Source organism: Mastigoproctus giganteus, chromosome 1, assembly GCF_048544385.1.
Source record: "Mastigoproctus giganteus isolate SK-2022 chromosome 1, ASM4854438v1, whole genome shotgun sequence".
Classification (NCBI taxonomy): Eukaryota; Metazoa; Arthropoda; class Arachnida; order Uropygi; family Thelyphonidae; genus Mastigoproctus; species Mastigoproctus giganteus.
Genome location: NC_143575.1, coordinates 152,247,123 through 152,264,526, shown reverse-complemented (window position 1 = coordinate 152,264,526; position 17,404 = coordinate 152,247,123). Strand labels below are relative to the sequence as shown.

General features: G+C 36.2%; 1 protein-coding gene across 3 annotated transcripts in view; it reads right to left on the bottom strand.

Annotated features, from left to right (window-relative positions):
* The window catches only part of LOC150091200 (histidine protein methyltransferase 1 homolog), a 132,104-nt gene that overhangs the window by 92,447 nt on the left and 22,253 nt on the right, over positions 1 to 17,404 (bottom strand). For all 3 annotated transcript variants that reach the window (XM_090382748.1, XM_090382739.1, XM_090382755.1), the window contains exon 3: positions 1,211 to 1,299. In XM_090382748.1, the coding sequence (XP_090238874.1) occupies positions 1,211 to 1,299 (89 nt within the window). The remainder of the gene's footprint in view (positions 1 to 1,210; positions 1,300 to 17,404) is intronic.

The window sequence follows — 17,404 nt, the reverse complement described above, 5'->3', positions numbered from 1 at the left end:
GTGTCAAGGTTAGATTTAAAATGAAGTCTAAAATTAAGAATAACTTTCACTGGGTCATTGAAACCCCTACCAACATTAGAAAAATACTATTAAATACTGGTAATCATGTATATATTAGAAGGGCATTATATGGAGTTAGGGATTTTATTATAGCATCTCGATGCTTTAAATGCCTTGGTTATGGGCATTCTGCGCATAATTGTCATCAACCTGAATATACATGTAGGCACTGTGACAAATCAGGGGCACCAGATTGAGGCTTGTCCTGACAAGGCTTCCCCTGCAACTTGTCCCAACTGTAAAGTATGCAAAAAGAAAGCAGATCACTCCCTTGACAATAGCTGTCTTGAGTATATTCGTGCACAAGAGTCTCATATCAATTATGTTTAATCCCAATATAAATCATAATATCAGCAAACTAATTAAAGTTTTGCAATTGAAATGTCAAAGGTCAATCCTAGTCTCTAATGAATAAACTAGAATAATCTCTAATCTCTTTTAGCCATTGCTTTTTAGTTTCTTTTTTTAAAACACTTGTACAAACTTGTGAAAAAACACACAACACAATATAACGGATAGTATAATGCTCTACCACCTTTTTTTTAACGAACTTGTTTTGAAAAAAGCTTCAACAATATTGACTAACTTATTTTGACAATTTTGTGATAAGTTAATTTCACAGCGTGCATGCAATAAACTTATCACAAATGACCTTTATATGTGTGACCTAATATGGTCACACATATGTGGTTTCTCAAGAAATAAAGTAATTTACTAAGCCAAGTCAGCCACATCTATATGTGACACAAAAGACGTGGTTTTTCTTTTAGACTTTAAGCAAAAAAATATCTGTTTTAGAATTACTAATCAAATTATTTACTAAATATTTTTTGGCCCTGTGGAAATTTTTTTCTTAACTAGGTTTGTAGTCAATGTGTTAAGGACCAAACACATTACATAATTATACATTATCCCTTTTTCCTCTCCTATTATATCCTCCATTTTTTCTCTCAATTTTCTATTCATTATCTTCAACATTAGCTTTGCTGCAGCAATATCAAACTGTTCTGAAATCCTCATACAAGATTCTTCTCAAAAACAGTAACATCTTTTTAATTCAACACTGGCATATTTTCAAACTTCCAATAAGAATTTTTTGCATTTAATTTTTTGAATGAAATAATAAAACAAAATATCATATCTCCTTTACCTCTAGCACAGTTATTCCAGGAGAAATGACATCATGGTGAAAGATGTAATCTGCCAAATCTAAAGAACATTCCCACACTTTTAGTCCACCTACAAAATAAAATGAAATTGTATGAGCTAAGAAATTATAAATATGAAAAGTTTAAATGAGAGGATGTGCAAATAATAAAATGGTTACTCCCAAATATGCATGACAACTGGGATAAACAAAAGAACTGTTTTTTAGCAATAAGATTTAAAAATAATATTTTTATTGTAGTGTGAGTACACAAGATTTTTTTTTTTTTTTTCTAAGCAAAAAGATCACTATAACATTTCAGTTTAGCACAGTGTTTCTTATTATGGTTGTTACTAGGGCTTGCAAACCAGTTTTATAAAACAGGTTAAATCGGTTTTCATACTGAGTTGTTAAAACCAAAACCGAGCTTCTAAAACCGGATTCGAATATTTTCTTAGTTCGGATTCGAATATAGTTTTTTGTTACGCACATTTTCTTTTGTTTGTTCATTTGTCTGGATCGTTCAACTGCTTTATGTTTTAAACACGTTTTTTATTTTATTTTATTTTAAGGTATGAATCTCATGGGCAAGTGGCCCAAACCTAGGAGGGGTACCTTTTATCTTCCCACCTGTATCATGGCACGATGCAGGTGTACTCATTTACAATTGAGTAAGTTGGAGCGATAGCATAAAAGAAAATGCTCAACATTTCTCCATTCCATCTATCTTGTTTGCCAGGCAAGTTATGGAACGTGCCTTACTGATGGTTACCCACTAGAAACAGATTCGCTGAATATTGCATCAAATTTCAATCGTAGAAAGTCTTTTGCTTCTTTATTCCTATTAAATTTGCGATCAAATGTTCTCCAAAAAGCAGCTTCACCAAATTTAGCTTTTATGTAATTTTTAAAATACAATAGATTTAATTGGGGGAAAAAAAATTGCAAGTAAATAAATAAAAAATTACTTTCATGAAAATTTTGAAACTTGCCTTGTTTTGACTCTTCATTCAGTGCTTTCGGAAGTGACGCATAGTATTGTGCAATGTTATTAGCATTAGCATTAGTAGAGGCATTTGATGCAAGAAAGCAAGCTTATGCAGCATCAGCCAAAAAAAAAAAAAAAAAAAAAACCCACTTCCACTTCACCCCTCTGTTCGTTCCAAATACCTGTCCAGCTGAGCCTTAAACTTATTTAGGCTATCAACCTCCACCACAAGGGATGGAAGTCTGTTCCACCAACCAACCACCCGCTGGCTAAAGGCAAATTTCCTCACGTCTAGCCTACATCTGTCTTTCCTCAATTTGAATTTATGCCCTCTCAGGTGATTTTTCTGAGCTAGAGGAAGAATCCCATCAGCATTGAGCATGCTTAAACCATTCAAGGCTTAATACACCTCTATCAGATCACCTCACTGGTGCCTAGTCTCCAGACACTGTAATTTGCAAAACTTAAGCCTTTCTTCGTAAGAGCACCCCTTTGTTCCATTCACTAATCTTGTTGCCCTTCTCTGTACTCTTTCCAGCAGGTCTACATCCAGCTTGAAATGAGGCCTCCAGACCTGTATACAGTACTCTAGGTGTGGCCTGACCATTGCCTTATACAATGGAATAATCACCTCCTTATCCCTGCTGGAAAAATTCCTGTATATCATTGACAATACTCCATGAGCTACTCTTGCAGCCCGTCTGCACTACTCAGAGAACTTCATATCTGCCTGCACAGCCACCCCCAAGTCCCTTTCATTCTCTACCACTGTCAGTGTAGTACCACAGAGTTGATACGTTGCTCTGGGGTTGCTGTTTCCCATGTGTAGTACTTTACATTTGTCAATGTTAAACTTCATTTGCCACCTCTCAGCCCAACCTTTCCAGATCCTGTTGCAGCAGCATAGTGTCAGTAGTGTCCTTGACAACCCTGCCAACCTTTGTATCATCTGCAAACTTGGACATTAAGCTTGATGTACCATCATCAATATCATTTATAAATACAGAAAACAATAATGGACCCAACACTGAGCCCTGAGGGACTCGACTAATAACATTAGTCCACGATGAGCAGTGTCCATTGATTACCACTCTCTGTCTTCTGCCCCTCAACCACCCCTTTATCCATAGCAGCAATTTGCCTCCAATGTCACACTGCTCCAATTTGTGTAGCAGTCTTCCATGTGCAACAGTATCAAAAGCCTTTCTAAGATCCAAGTATATAATATCAAAGTTATTCCCTGCATCCAGTTCTTTTGTGACTGCATCATAATATCCAATCAAGTTGGTCAGGCAAGACTTCCCCTTAACAAAACCATGCTGTGTCTGAGCTATAACTGAAGTCTTGTCTAAATGATCCTGCAGTGCTTCTTTAACCAGTGCCTCCATTAATTTTCCTGGAACAGGAGTTAAGCTCACAGGTCTATAATTACTTGTGTCAGCCTTTGATCCTCCTTTGTGAATTGGGGTCACATTTGCACATTTCCAGTCTATGGGTACCTCCCCTGAGTCCAAGGAAGCTCTCATAATTATGGCTAAGGGTTTGCTTACTTCCTTTGCTGCCTCCTTTAATATAACTGGATAGATCCCATCCACCCCGGGTGCCTTTCTTGTGTTTATCTTCAACAGTTTCTCCTCCACTTTACTCCCAGTTATTTCAAGATTCTGTAGCTTACTGCTAGAGTTGAATACACCTCTGGCATTCCCCTTGGTGAATAACTCCTCATGTGTGAATGTCGATGCAAAATATTCATTTAGTTTGTTAGCTACCTGAGCAGGATCATCAACAGTTGACCCATCAATATCAAGTGGACCAATCTGATTCATCCCCTTCCTTCTAGAGTTTACATAAGTAAAGAACTCTTTGCTGTTTTTCTTTGCATCCCTTGCCACGGATTTCTCGTAATCTGCCTTTGCCTGCCTAACCTCCTTTGTAACTTGGTTGCATATCAACTTGTATCTATCATAGGCTTCTGTGTCATGTGTTAATTTGTAAGTATCCCATGCATTTTTCTTCTCTGCCATATGCCTCATTAGTTCATCTGACATCCATTTTGGCCTAAACCTTGAACAATATTTCTTAGTTGGTATGTAAAGCCTAGTAGCTTCCAAGATAAGTTCTTTGAATGCTTCCCATTTTGAATTTGCTGTTGGTAACATCATCAGTTGGTCCCACTGTATAGAATTTAAATACTGTCTCAGTCCATCGTAGTCGCCTTTACGGAAGCAATAACCCTTCCCTTTACCCCTAATGGTAGTTACCTCTTTGAGTAAATCCCACTTCAGCACACTGTGATCACTGCCACCTAGTGGTTCGTTTATCTGCAGATTCTTAATGCATGAAGAATCACTGCTGATAATCAAATCAAGAGTATTACTCCCTCTAGTTGCCTCCCGAACATGCTGATGTAGAAAACAATCATCCAATAAATCCACAAAAGCCCTGCTAGTGTGTGAGTAACCAGCCCCCAAATTCCAGTCAATATCTGGGAAATTAAAATCTCCCATTATAAGACTCTCTGATTTACTGGCCCACTCTATTTCCCTGTACAGTTCCTTATTATACTCATCAGAGTCATTAGGCCTATAGCACACTCCTACTCTCAATTTTGATCTCCCAATGCTTATGTCACACCAAACTGACTCAACACTGCACTGTCCGGCGATGTCGACTGGCTTCACTTCCTTGGTTTTTATGTGTTTCTTAACTAATAGCATAACCCCCTCCCCCCTTCCTATCCTTTCTGTAGACGTTGTACTCCCCAAATTGCAGTTCTGCATCCCTTATATCTGTGTGACACCACGTCTCTGATATCCCAACAATATCTGCCTTTGATGTTTTGAGCAATACCTCAAATTCATCAAATTTATTTACTAAACTCCTAGCATTGGTGTACACGCAAGTATACCTGCACCTGTTTCTATTCTTAGCTACCCTAACACAACCCATGTGTTTACTTGTACCGCAATGGCTCCCAGTAGTCTCTGAAATACCATGCATCTTGTTTTCCAGGCTTCTGCTCATTCTAATAGAAGCAGTGCAAGAATCTCTTTCACCTCTGCCAGTGGCTACTGTCAATCTATTGGTCTTTGTCTCCCCCCCAAGCTAGCAGTTTTCCGACCCACCTAACACTGCCTCGATAGCCTCAGCAAATATTCTTGCACCCTTTCTATTTAAGTGTATCCCATCCCTGTAGAATTCAATATTTTTATTGAAAATTGTCGGTGATATAAATTCCTACTAATTAATATTTGTTACTCTTAATATGTCTAAGATGAAATCAAATGTATGGTATTATTTTGCTTGAAAAAGCAAAGATGAAGCACAATGTTCAAAATGTCAGAAGATAATGAAGTCGTCTGGAGGATCTACATCATCTTTGATGTTGCATTTAAAGAAAATGCATCAGATTGACATTAAACAAGATAACAGTGAACCTCCAGTAAAAATGGTAAGAACATTAGAAAACTTTATCGTTAAAAAATCTATGGAAGAAGAGATTTCAAAATTTTAGATGGATTTTCTTTTAATTGAATTGCCAAGAGTGAGTTTATACAATCAAGCCTTCACACCATAAATTACCACCAGCCTCAGTGAATGGAATTAAAATGGTTCTGAATTATTATAAAACTAAGAAAGAAGAAGAACTCATTCAGCATTTCAAAAATTCATTGGTTTTGGGTACACGGTATTCATTGACTCTAGGCGAATATACATCTATACAAAATAAAAGGTATATGAATATAAATGTGCATTCAAAATACAATCATTGGTAATTAAGTATTATTGGGATTAATGGTTCACTTGACAGCAGAAGAACTGAGCAAATTGTGAATGGACACTTGAAGGAATTTGGTTTGAACTTGGATGAGGATATTGTTGCCTGCACCACCGATGGAGCAGCAATGATGATTAAGTTTGGCAAGCAAATTATACCTAATCATCAACAATGTATAGCCCATTGTATACATCTGTCAGTTATAGATGTACTTTATGAAAAAGCAATCAATTATGGTGCCACAGTCTCTGAGTCTCCCAAAGACAATGAAGAAAATGAAAATAATGAAGAAAGTAGCGATGATGAAGAAGTTGAAGAAAGACAGCAAGGTATGCTTAATCAAACCGACTTTACCGATGACCTCATTTATTTCTTCAATCCAATGGCCAATATTACACAAACTATTAACAAAGTCAGAAAAATTTGCAAGCTTTTTCGAAAATCGCCTACCAAAAATGACATATTACAAAATTTTGTTAAAGCAAAATTTAATGGGAAAGAATATAAACTTATATTAGATTGTAAGACTAGATGGGATAGCACATTCTATGATTGAGAGATTTTTGAAATTGAAAAATTGCATTCCAAATGCTCTATGTGCAGTACTGTCAACTAAAGCTGTGTCTGACGATGACTGGAAAACACTTGAATTGCTATGTGAAACTTTGCGACCAGTTGAAATGATTCTGAAGGCTATAACATCAGAAGATACAGACTTACTTAAAGCAGAGTCTTCAATAGAATTTCTGCTTGCTAAGCTTGATACAGCAGAAAACCCATTTGCTTTAAAGTTTCACCAAAGCCTTGCACACTGCAAGACAAAACTGCCAAACTGTGGCTTTGCTGAGCTATCTACACAACCCCAAAAAGTTTAGGAAAGAAGATTCAGGTTCAAGAACTTTTGATTTTCCAAATAAGCAAGTTTTGAAAAAGCATGCTGAAGAGATTTATCAGAGATTATTTGCAAAACATTCCAAAGGAGTCTTAGCGTTGAATGAAGAAACTGAAAATAAACGAACTGTTCTTTTAGAAGAAAACAGACTCGTCTAGTTCCGATGTTGGAGATACACTCATGTGAGAGTATGATAGTGTAATAAAGAGATTAACTGAAGAGCTTTCGAAATATCCAAGTAAATTGGAAATCAGCAAAGAATTTAAAATTTTGGAGGCAACTAGTAGAAGTAAAAAGCTGGAGAAAGTTTATAGAGCACTGCTGACCATTAAACCAACAAGTGTCCAATCTGAGAGAGTGTTTTCGATCACTAGTCTCTTTAACACAAAAATAAGGTCAAGTTTATCAGGAAAAATGCTTAATATACTCATTAAAATGCTTATTAAAATGCTTAATTACTATTTATTGCTCAGAAAAAAGCTGAGCAATAAATAGTAAAGTAACTTCCCCAAGCTGTTTTTTTTCACATTATTTTTATTTATTTATTATTATTATAGGGCTTATTATTTTTTTGTTTACTATATGAGAAGATAGTTTTTATTCAAAGCATTTGAATACAATTTGTAATTTTGTATAATCTTAAGCTGGTTACTTTTTTTGGAGCATTTTAATTTTTTTATTTTTTTTACTTTGTTTAAAAGATTTGATTACGATTTGTACAATCTACCGAAGATAAAATAAATACCTGTGTTATAAGCTTTTAATTATTTTCCTTAAGTCTGAGAAAATCGGTTTTAAAACCAGTTTTAAGAGTAAACTTCGGTTAAACTCGGTTTTGAAATTTCTCGGTTTTATGCAAGCCCTAGTTGTTACTGTAAAGTTTTAGGCACGTCAGGGACTTAGATCATAGTGCACCACGATGTATTATGTCAGTACCTGTAAATGGACTGATTTTCATCTTGTGCAAGCTGAAAAACCAGGAATAACTCACAGAGAAAACTCTACTCTCTCCATTTGAGATCAGCCAACTACAGCCTCAATCGAAGAGGACTTTAGAAATTCTTCCAATAAGAGATGGGATTCAAACTGAGACATTTTCAAACAAGTAACAATGGCAAAACCACAATACTTTTATGGAGGCCAGAATGGTTATTGCTATATAATTTAAACAGACCTTCATTAAATATCTCTAACTCATTCTTATCTACAAGTTGGGTGGCATGATTTGCGTAGCACATCTGGCTGCCTAGTGTATGGTTTCACTTTATATATTTTTGTGTAATTGTGCTTGTTGGCGATATGCATACTACTAAATTGTTTTTTATGCATTAACTATTTTAGTTTAACATTATTTGATGTGATCTATAATGTCAATGCTTTTCCAAAAACCTACACGATCTTAGGCTTGCTAAAAAAGCCATTTCTCTTTTGTCTGCCTTTGTTTGTAATGAACTCACCTAAATAAGAACTTCCCAAAGTCAAACTTCTGAGGATCACATTTACCTGAGATGAAGTCACTTCCTTCTGTTTCTGTACCTAGTGCTTGTGATTATTATATCCCCAATAACTGGGTCTGTAACACTTTCTAGTTTGGTGCTTCATTTAAGCCTTAAATCCTATCCTTCTGTGAATGCCAATAGAAAAATTGACTGTAGCAAATTTGAAACTTTTTTTTTGGACAAAATATTTGTAATTTTAATAATAGATTGGATCAGTAAGAGTAGTGGTGTCCAACCTAACGGCCTGCAAATAATTTTTGTATGGCCCACGTGGAAAGTGAACTAAAAAGGCATTTTTGAGGGTCTCATCACTGCGTGTACAGACATGCAAGCGTCAAGCTCGACTGTATCAAGTGTGTACATGTAGTCCAGTGCAGTCATACGTACGCTTAATACAGTTATGTAGGTATCAATCTTTTAATATTGTAAAATTTTACTATTTTGATATAACTTGTTCATTGTATCAAATTATTAGTAATTTGTATTGAATTAAAAAATCATCCATTAAAATGTTCCGAAAGAGGAAAGTCGATTTTGAGTGTTGTGTTTTTAATCAAAGGTGGACTGAAGACTATTTCTTCAATTGGGTGCAACAAAAAAGCAGTGTTTGTTGTGTAAGGAGGCTGTGTCATTTTTAAAGAATATAATTTAAAACAACACTATGATTCCAAGCGATCTTATGATCAATACAAAGCAGTGTTGCAAAAATAAAAGTGTTCAAAGTTACAAAACGAATTAAAAAAACAAACACACTGAAAATGCATCGGGCAAGGAATTAATCTGCTGTAAGTGCCAGTTATCAAGTTACTCATTTGATCGATTGTTAAAGTAAACCATTCAGTGATGGTGAATTTTTTAAAAGTTATGGAAAAAATTTTTCCGGAGAAACGAACAATTATGCAACAGACAATTATGCAAAGAGAAAAAGATACTGGAAAGAATTTGTTTGAACAACAAAAACCAATGAAATATTTTAGTTTGGCACTGGATGACAGTACTGATGTAAATAACACAGCTGAACTCCTTATCTTCATACATGGAATTAATAATAATTTTTTATTCAGCTGAAGATTTAGCTGATCTACAGAATATGCACGGAACAACAACAGGTGAAAATCTTTTTGCAAACTTTTGTCAATCTATTGAAAAGTTAGGATTAAATATTAAAAACCTGGTAGGAGTCACAACTGATGGTGCAAAAAATATTATTTGTAAAAACAATGGGCTTACAGTTAGAATAACCAAAAAAATTATAGATATCAGAGCTGAACCTCAGATGAATTCACTGCAGTGTGCATCAAGAAGCTCTCTGTGGGAAAGCATTGGATCTTTGACATGTTATGAATGTCGTTATCTCAAATGCAAATTTTAAAAGATCGCATGGCCTTTATCACCGTATGTTTCACCAGTTTGTCTCAGAAATTGAAGCTGAATACGAAGATGTAATTTTATATAGTGCAAGTGTGTTAGTTGTGTGACAGCACCAGGGGTTTCCCCCATCTCTGCATTGTATTCTTTGTACGTGTGACACAGACCTCTGTTAAGGCCAGAGATTTAAAGGTGTATGGGGAGTGGAATGTTGTGTAGTGTGCAAAATGTAAAGTGTGTTAACCGTCTGACGGTACCAGGGTTTCCCCCATTTCTACGTTGTATTCTTTGTACGTGTGACACAGAACTCTGTGAAGGCCAGAGATTTTAAAGGTGTATGGGGAGTGGAACGTTGTGTACCACTGTATCTCTGACCGTATAGCTGTTGGGCCCCCTAGCGGGATCTAACATTGTCCACACTTTGCCCTGGGGAGGCAGGTCAGGCACTCAGTAGATTTTTAATAATACTCCGGCAGGCCCTACCACCTAGTTTCCTAAGATATCAGTAGCTAGGGCCTATATATACTTAAAAAAAAAAAAAACATTAAGTGCTAGAAATTAGGTTAAGGCTGAATTGGAGTTTAAAGTTAGGGTAGAGTTAAATTTAGACACTAAGTTAAGTTTAATTTAGATTAAGAGCAAGCACGATGGTTGGGTAAGTTAGAGTAGAGAAAAAGACTGAAGGCTAGGGAGAACAGATAGAAGTATGGGGATGATAGGGAAAGCGGCCCCAAAAATATCAGTGGGGATAAGCCCCACCAGGGGAAAGAAGGGAAGGAAGGAGATAGGAACCAGTCTCCCTCCCCGTCAGGGGAATAAAGGTACCACGCAAGGGAGCACGATACAGGCCAGATGGCACCGGCAGCAGAGCTGTGTGATGTCAAGTGGAGTGGGGGGAGAGATACGCATTTACTTCATTCATAATCCGCATTTTCACTCTACTTGCATTCTATTTTTATACTTCCCCCCACTACATTTTGTAGCAATTTTTTTTTGTTAGGTTTTATATATATGAAACATGAGATATAATGATGGGTTAAAACGTGAAGTAGTAGTGGAAAATTAAAAGATATGACATATGCACCTGAACATGCAAAGCAGCATGTTAATATGCCAGTCAAGTGTGAAGATGGAAGTGTAAATTACGCGAAATGCCAAAAGCTAATAAGAAAAGGATAGCAGAAAACTGAGAAATTTTAGGAGAAAAAGAAAGAATGTGAATATCCTATGTATTATAATGAATTAGGTAAAATTATAGGCTGAATTGTAAATCCAATTAGAGAGGGTGACCTGCAAAGTCAAAATGATTAAATTAAAAAGGTAATAGAAGCCAGCATCAGATAAGGGTGGGCAATATAGCTATAAATTGTAAAAAGGGGTTAGGGCAAATATGTCATAAAAGTTGATGTTAGCTAAAGTAAATATTGATATGATCGAGTATTTCATCAGGGGACTACACGTGATCATGCATCAAGGACTGCATTTCTATACTTGTCCATAACTGTGGGAGAAAAGAAATTTAAGAATAAACCAAGTGGGATCAAAAGGGAAAGCAATATAACTCTCACAAAGTATGGACAAGGTAGTACCTACCTTGTCCATACCTACCTTTGCCAAACTGCCCACCCATATCTGATGCTGGCTTCTATTACCTTTATTAATTTAATCATTTTGACTTCACAGTTCATCCTCTCTAATTGGCTTTACAATTCAGTCTATAATTTTATAATACATTCATTATAACAATTCATTATAATACATAGGATATTCACATTCTTTTTCACAACTACAATTTCTCATTTTTCTGATATCCTTTGGCATTTTGTGTAATTTACACTTCCATCTTCAGACTTAACTGGCTTATTAATTTAAACATATACTGTATATATTTTTTTCCCACTCACTCACTCATTCTGTTTTTTTTTACCAGAACACACCAGGGAGGATGCAATGGTGTGTAGTGTAAATTTAAATACTAATTAAACTAAATAAGTAACAATATAAAAGATTAACACTAGGGTTAGTTTGTACTTAACTGTAGAATTCATGGTTTGTGTTCTTTCTCTCACACACAAACTTACATTCTCATTCATTCTTCTGGCTTTCATTTCATTTTATTAGCCATATGGTGCAAGGAAGCCTCAGGCTTATTCTGTACCAGCCAAAAAAAATTTCTGAGTTACCTTGAGAAAGAGAAAGTCAGAAGTAGAAGGGAATCACCAAGAAAGAGAAGAATAATAATATCCAGCTCAGGACCCTGGGTGTGCCAAGCCCATACTCATCAGATGTGAGCCTCTGGTGTAATTTTTGTTAAACTCTTATTTTCTGCACAGCACTCTTAGGGCATCTCAACTTACTGTTATTCTTCGCTATCACTGCATTCTCCCCTGTCCTGCAATTTTTTGCAGGACAGGGGAGAATGCAGTGATAGTGTTTGTGTTGTTAGTAAATGTTTGTTCGTATATACAAATTAATGTAAGTCATTATTTTTAACACTGTATTCTTTCAGCCATTTACATTTGCCCTTTCACTCATTCCCATTCACTGTAATACTCATTCACTCTCTTTCCCTCAATGCTTGGTCACTTTCTCTTTCACCAAAACTGAAATTTTCCTTTTTACCATAATTCCTAATTCACTCAGTGCCCAGCCCATTCATTGTCTTTCATTCTCATTCATCTTTCATCCTACATTGCATCCCCTTGCTACTAGTATTTTTCAGCTAATCTGCTTCCCTGGCTGCCTGTACATCTCCTCCGACATGGTTATTTAGTGTGGGGCACCAGGTTCCTACACATGGCAGGGTATTCCTGGGGGGTACCCAAGTCAGTCTGGTTTTGTTGTGTCAGGTTTCTGTTAGAGCACAGAGTACTGCAATCCTGCCAGTTTTTCAGTCATCATCTGGGGAGTGGTGGGAGACATGGGCAGTTTTAACTATTGATTATTGTTTAATTGCTGGGGGCTGAATTGCCCTTCTTTGGATAGTTCTGTGCATTTCGAATATCTTCTGTGTGAAGGTCGGTAAAGGCTTTATAATTTAAATCCTTCTGTGATGAGTAGATGTTGTTCTCCCCTGGGAAGGGGGCCCAATCTGTGCTATTAGCTGCGTCCTGGGGATGTTATAAATTATAAATTCATATAGAATGTGTGCCTAGTCTTCACTCTTGCCACAGGTGCAGTTGGGTCATCAGTCACCCCCAAGGAGGTTAGTTTTACCTTTAGGGAGCCGAGACCTGTCAATATAAATGCTGTAAAAAGTCAGGGGCATACTACTTAGGTGGCTTTGGGTTAACCATTGCCACCCACTGAAACCTTTTGGTAACTTTTTTCTGCTCCCAATTTGTTTGCCATAGCTCATGGAGCTTTGTGGTTGTTCTTTTTCTTTCAGCCTTGATGGTGTTGGCTGTGTCAATGGCTATCCCCAGAAAATGTGTGGGTATGCTCTTTTTAAGTTTATAACAAAAGCCTATATTGGCTACTCCCAGGTAAAGTGGGAGAGTTCTGGCCAGCACCTGTAGCGCAGCTGTGCTACAGGTGCTGGCCAGCTGTAGCACATGCTCTGGTAATAGTGAAAAGTATTGTCCTTTGTATTGATTCTAATTTATTCCTGTTTCTTACTATGGCCAAGTGGATGAATCACACACTATCATTTCCTTAAACTGGATCATGAAATTGATATTTTTTGACAGAAAAAGAAATCTCATTCAGAAAAAAAGAAATGACAGAAAAGAAATATCATGAAATTGATATTTTATGACAGAAACCAATATAACAACTATCAAATATGGAGTGGCTGTTTAATCTTGCAATTCTTACAGACATTTTTAGTCATTTAAATACTCTTAATTTAAAACTACAAGGGAAAGAAAATTGGTCTCTGATTTGTACAGTGACATCAAATTTCGGAATAAGTTATTATTTCAATTTCAAATTGAGCAAGACAATTCAGTTCACTTTTAATACTGCACTGAGCTAAAAGAGAAATACATATTTCCAAACAATCGTTGCCTCTCTTTATTACAATTACTTTATGTGAAAGTCGATTAGCTGATATAAGATCCCATGAAAAAGAAATAAACTTGTTTGAAAATCCCTTTATTTCTATGGCTGAAAACTACAATCCCAGGTTGCAACTTGAAATTATTAATCTACAAGCCAAAACATGGTTCAAAAATAAGTATATGGACTGTGAAAATAAACTACGGTCAGTCCTCGTATAGCACGATAGTTGTGTTCCTAGAAACCCTCGTGCAATGCAAAATTGTGCAATATAAACAACAGGCCCTATGGGAAAAATATGGTTAGGTGCCAACCACCCAAGATTGAACACACATTTGTAACCAAACACAATAAATAGTCATGATAAAATACTTACGTATTTTATTACGACTATTACGTAATAAAATATTGCTAATGCTTTCACTTCTATCATAAGCAAACTTGTTTTTTGTTTGATTTTCTATCCAAACAGATGACAGCCGTTCCATCTCTTCCAATTCTTTGTGTCTTAATCTAATGGATTTTAATTACACTTTGAGTTGTTCCTGCTATGAAAGTTGTTTTTATTTTCTCTGCATTCTTTGTAATTCTCCGTGTTGCCTCATTTAGGTCTGTAGCACGTGCAATATCACATGGTCTTTCATTTCGCTCAAAGCGTTTCACAATTTCATACCTTTTCTCTATCCGCAGAGGCGGACTAGCCATAAGCCTTACCGGGGGAACCCCGGTCGGCCAGAGGCTGATGTGATTTTGGCCATAAACCACTATAAATTTTCCCGGGTAAGAATTTTTGACACAGACCGCCTCTGTTTATCGATATTGCTTTTCTTTTTCTCTCTGAATCTGCAGTGTCTTCACCAGGACGCTTCCTTTTCACACCTTGTATTTTACTCATTTTTAGGGAATAAAGTGCAATTACAAAACGAGGAGGCACGCTTGATACACATAAACAAAGCTGCGCGTGTGTAGCAACTGAATAAACAACACCATAGAAGCAGAGATACACACTATTAACACCTCATATTTCTAGGGGTTACTACCATAAAACAATAAAAATCCAGTTGCGTTTCTGCTAGTGGAATCTGTTATAAACTGGTAGTAAACTCGATCTAATTGCATTTGCGATAATACCGATAGCTGGAATTGTGTTTGTTTTTACGTTATGGTGAAACGTGTTTCCCATTCACTGATATAAAAAACAAATACATTTTCAGAATCTTCTCTTCATTGCTATCATGTTGCATTCGGTTGGGGCGATTCTGCATTCGACTGCCATTTCTTGTAAACACAAAGGCGAATCGTGCATAAGCGAATTTGGTTCATGTTATATAAAATATCATTCCCCTATTTATAAATCGTGTATGATCAAATCCGTGTAGTATAAAAACGTGTTATACGAGGACTGACTGTACTTGAATTTTACAAGGGTCTCCCATTTGAAAATTTTCTGCTAATAAAAGAAAATGCCATGAAAATTGCTACTTTCTTCAGATCAATCTATGTCTGCGAGCAAATTTTTTTCATTCACGAAATCAGATTGAGCATCTTTATTCTGTATTGAGAATTGGCATCACAAATTTTCAACCAAGTTTCGAACAATTATCTAAAAATATCTAGCCTCAATATTAAAATGTTAAGTTTTGATCAGTATACGTTATTGTGTATTGTACTTTATAAAATTTTCCAATATTTTCAATTTTAGGTGTATCATTATATTTATTTATTCACCTTAATAGTGAAAAATAGTGATCCTTTTCAGGTTGTAAATTTCCTAAAGTGAGCATTTAAAAGCAATTTAATAAAATTAAAAAAATAAATTACTGACACAGATTTGTTGAACATAAGTGTTGGGAATTTGCATTTTTTATACATAGCCTGAAAATAAAAAACAGTAACATGAAAATAGAAACTTCGTTTTACATGTAACCAGTGCTTTTCTTGAGACGGTACACAACGGTACGGTGTACCGGTACCTTTATTAATAGTGACGTGTGACATTTGGATACAGTGCACTTCGAAATTCGTAATATTCCGTAAATTTTTTTCATATGTTTACCTACTACTCAAATAAGCTTAAAATTATTTAACTAAATTTGTATTTTTTACTGCCAATTGTTAAGATATTTCTATATAAAACTGTATAACCATTTTTATAATTCTAAATTACTCAGTTGGACCTCTGTTTAATGAAGTCCTTTTATAGCAAATTATTTTGACTTCCCCTTGGAAGTTACATTTAAAATACTTTCAGTTGAGCGAAGAAATTTTTCATATAGCAAACGGATTAGGAGAGAATTAACTTGGTACGCACTGTTCGCATTTCTGGCCTTCAAGCAATTTAGGCAATTAGTCCTGCTGCGTGAATTAAGAGAGCTAAAGCATTCTACAACTTAGAATGGTAAAACCTATCCGACCACCTGTCCCACATACGGAGGAGTCGCAGTAGTCACAGAGAAGTAAGGTAAGTTAGATATGTTACTACTCTGTAGCGCTAGTCACGAGTGAGCAGATCAAGGTGTATTCCCAATGGGCTCTGGCCCACCTTCTACTGCACTGGTGTCCCTATCCTGTACAGTGGCCATATTCAAAAAAATTCATTTTCCATATCTTGGATTTTTTTTTTTTTTTTTATGTAAACCCCAAACACGAGAAGTATTAGAACCTACAGTACTTAGTACCGTGCTTGGGTTGGAGGTTGAGAAGACGAAAGAAGATATTTGTTGACATTGGACTTGAACTTCTGTAGACTGTAATTTTCAGGAAATACGTATGAAGGAAGGTTGTTCCAGAAAACGGCAGTTGAACGGCAGAAGCCAATTCAGAAGAACAGTGCCCATGGAAGTATCTGTAGAAGAGGCATGCAGCAGAAACAGTACATCTATGAGACAGCGGGTGGAGAGACTCTGTTAGAGATGAATCATTAATTAACCTAACTGCCCTCTTCTGAATGGAATCAAGCAGCCTGAGAAAGGTTTTGGGGGCACCACCCCAGATGTGGGAACAATATTCCATGGCAGGGCGGATTTGTGATTTATACAGAGTAAGCAGCTGTTTGGAAGAAAAGTAATGCCGAGAGCGAAAGAGAAAACCAAGATTTTTAGATGCAGAAGAAGCAATATTTTTAATGTGCTTGTGCCAATAGAGATTAGAAGTCAGGGTAATCCCCCAAAGGGATATATCATTTTGCCTAGAAATCGGAATGTCACTAAAGATAAGCATAGGAGCAGAAGAATCTTTTTTGCGAGATATAAGACAAGACTGAGTTTTACAAGGGTTGAAATCAACTAAGTTGTCTTTGCCCCACTGGAGATTTACCTGAAGATCAGCATTTAAGGAATTGGTAGCAGATTTTCGAGAAGTTGAAGCTGATTGAGCAGGATAAGGTTTCTCAAAATGGAAAGTTGAATGCAATGTGCTATCATTGGCAAAACTATGGATAGGATTTCCAGTCAATGGAAGAAGGTCATTAATATATAAGAGGGAAAGAGTGGGGGAAAGAACTGAACCTTGGGGGACACTGCCATTAATAGAGAAGTTAGAAGACAGAGAGCCATCTACCAACACCCTCAGTGAGCGATCAGAGAGAAAACTGGATAACCAATTAATAAAAACAGTTAGAAAACCATAAGATGGAAGCTTGTTTAGAAGACCTTTATGCCAAACACGATGGAAA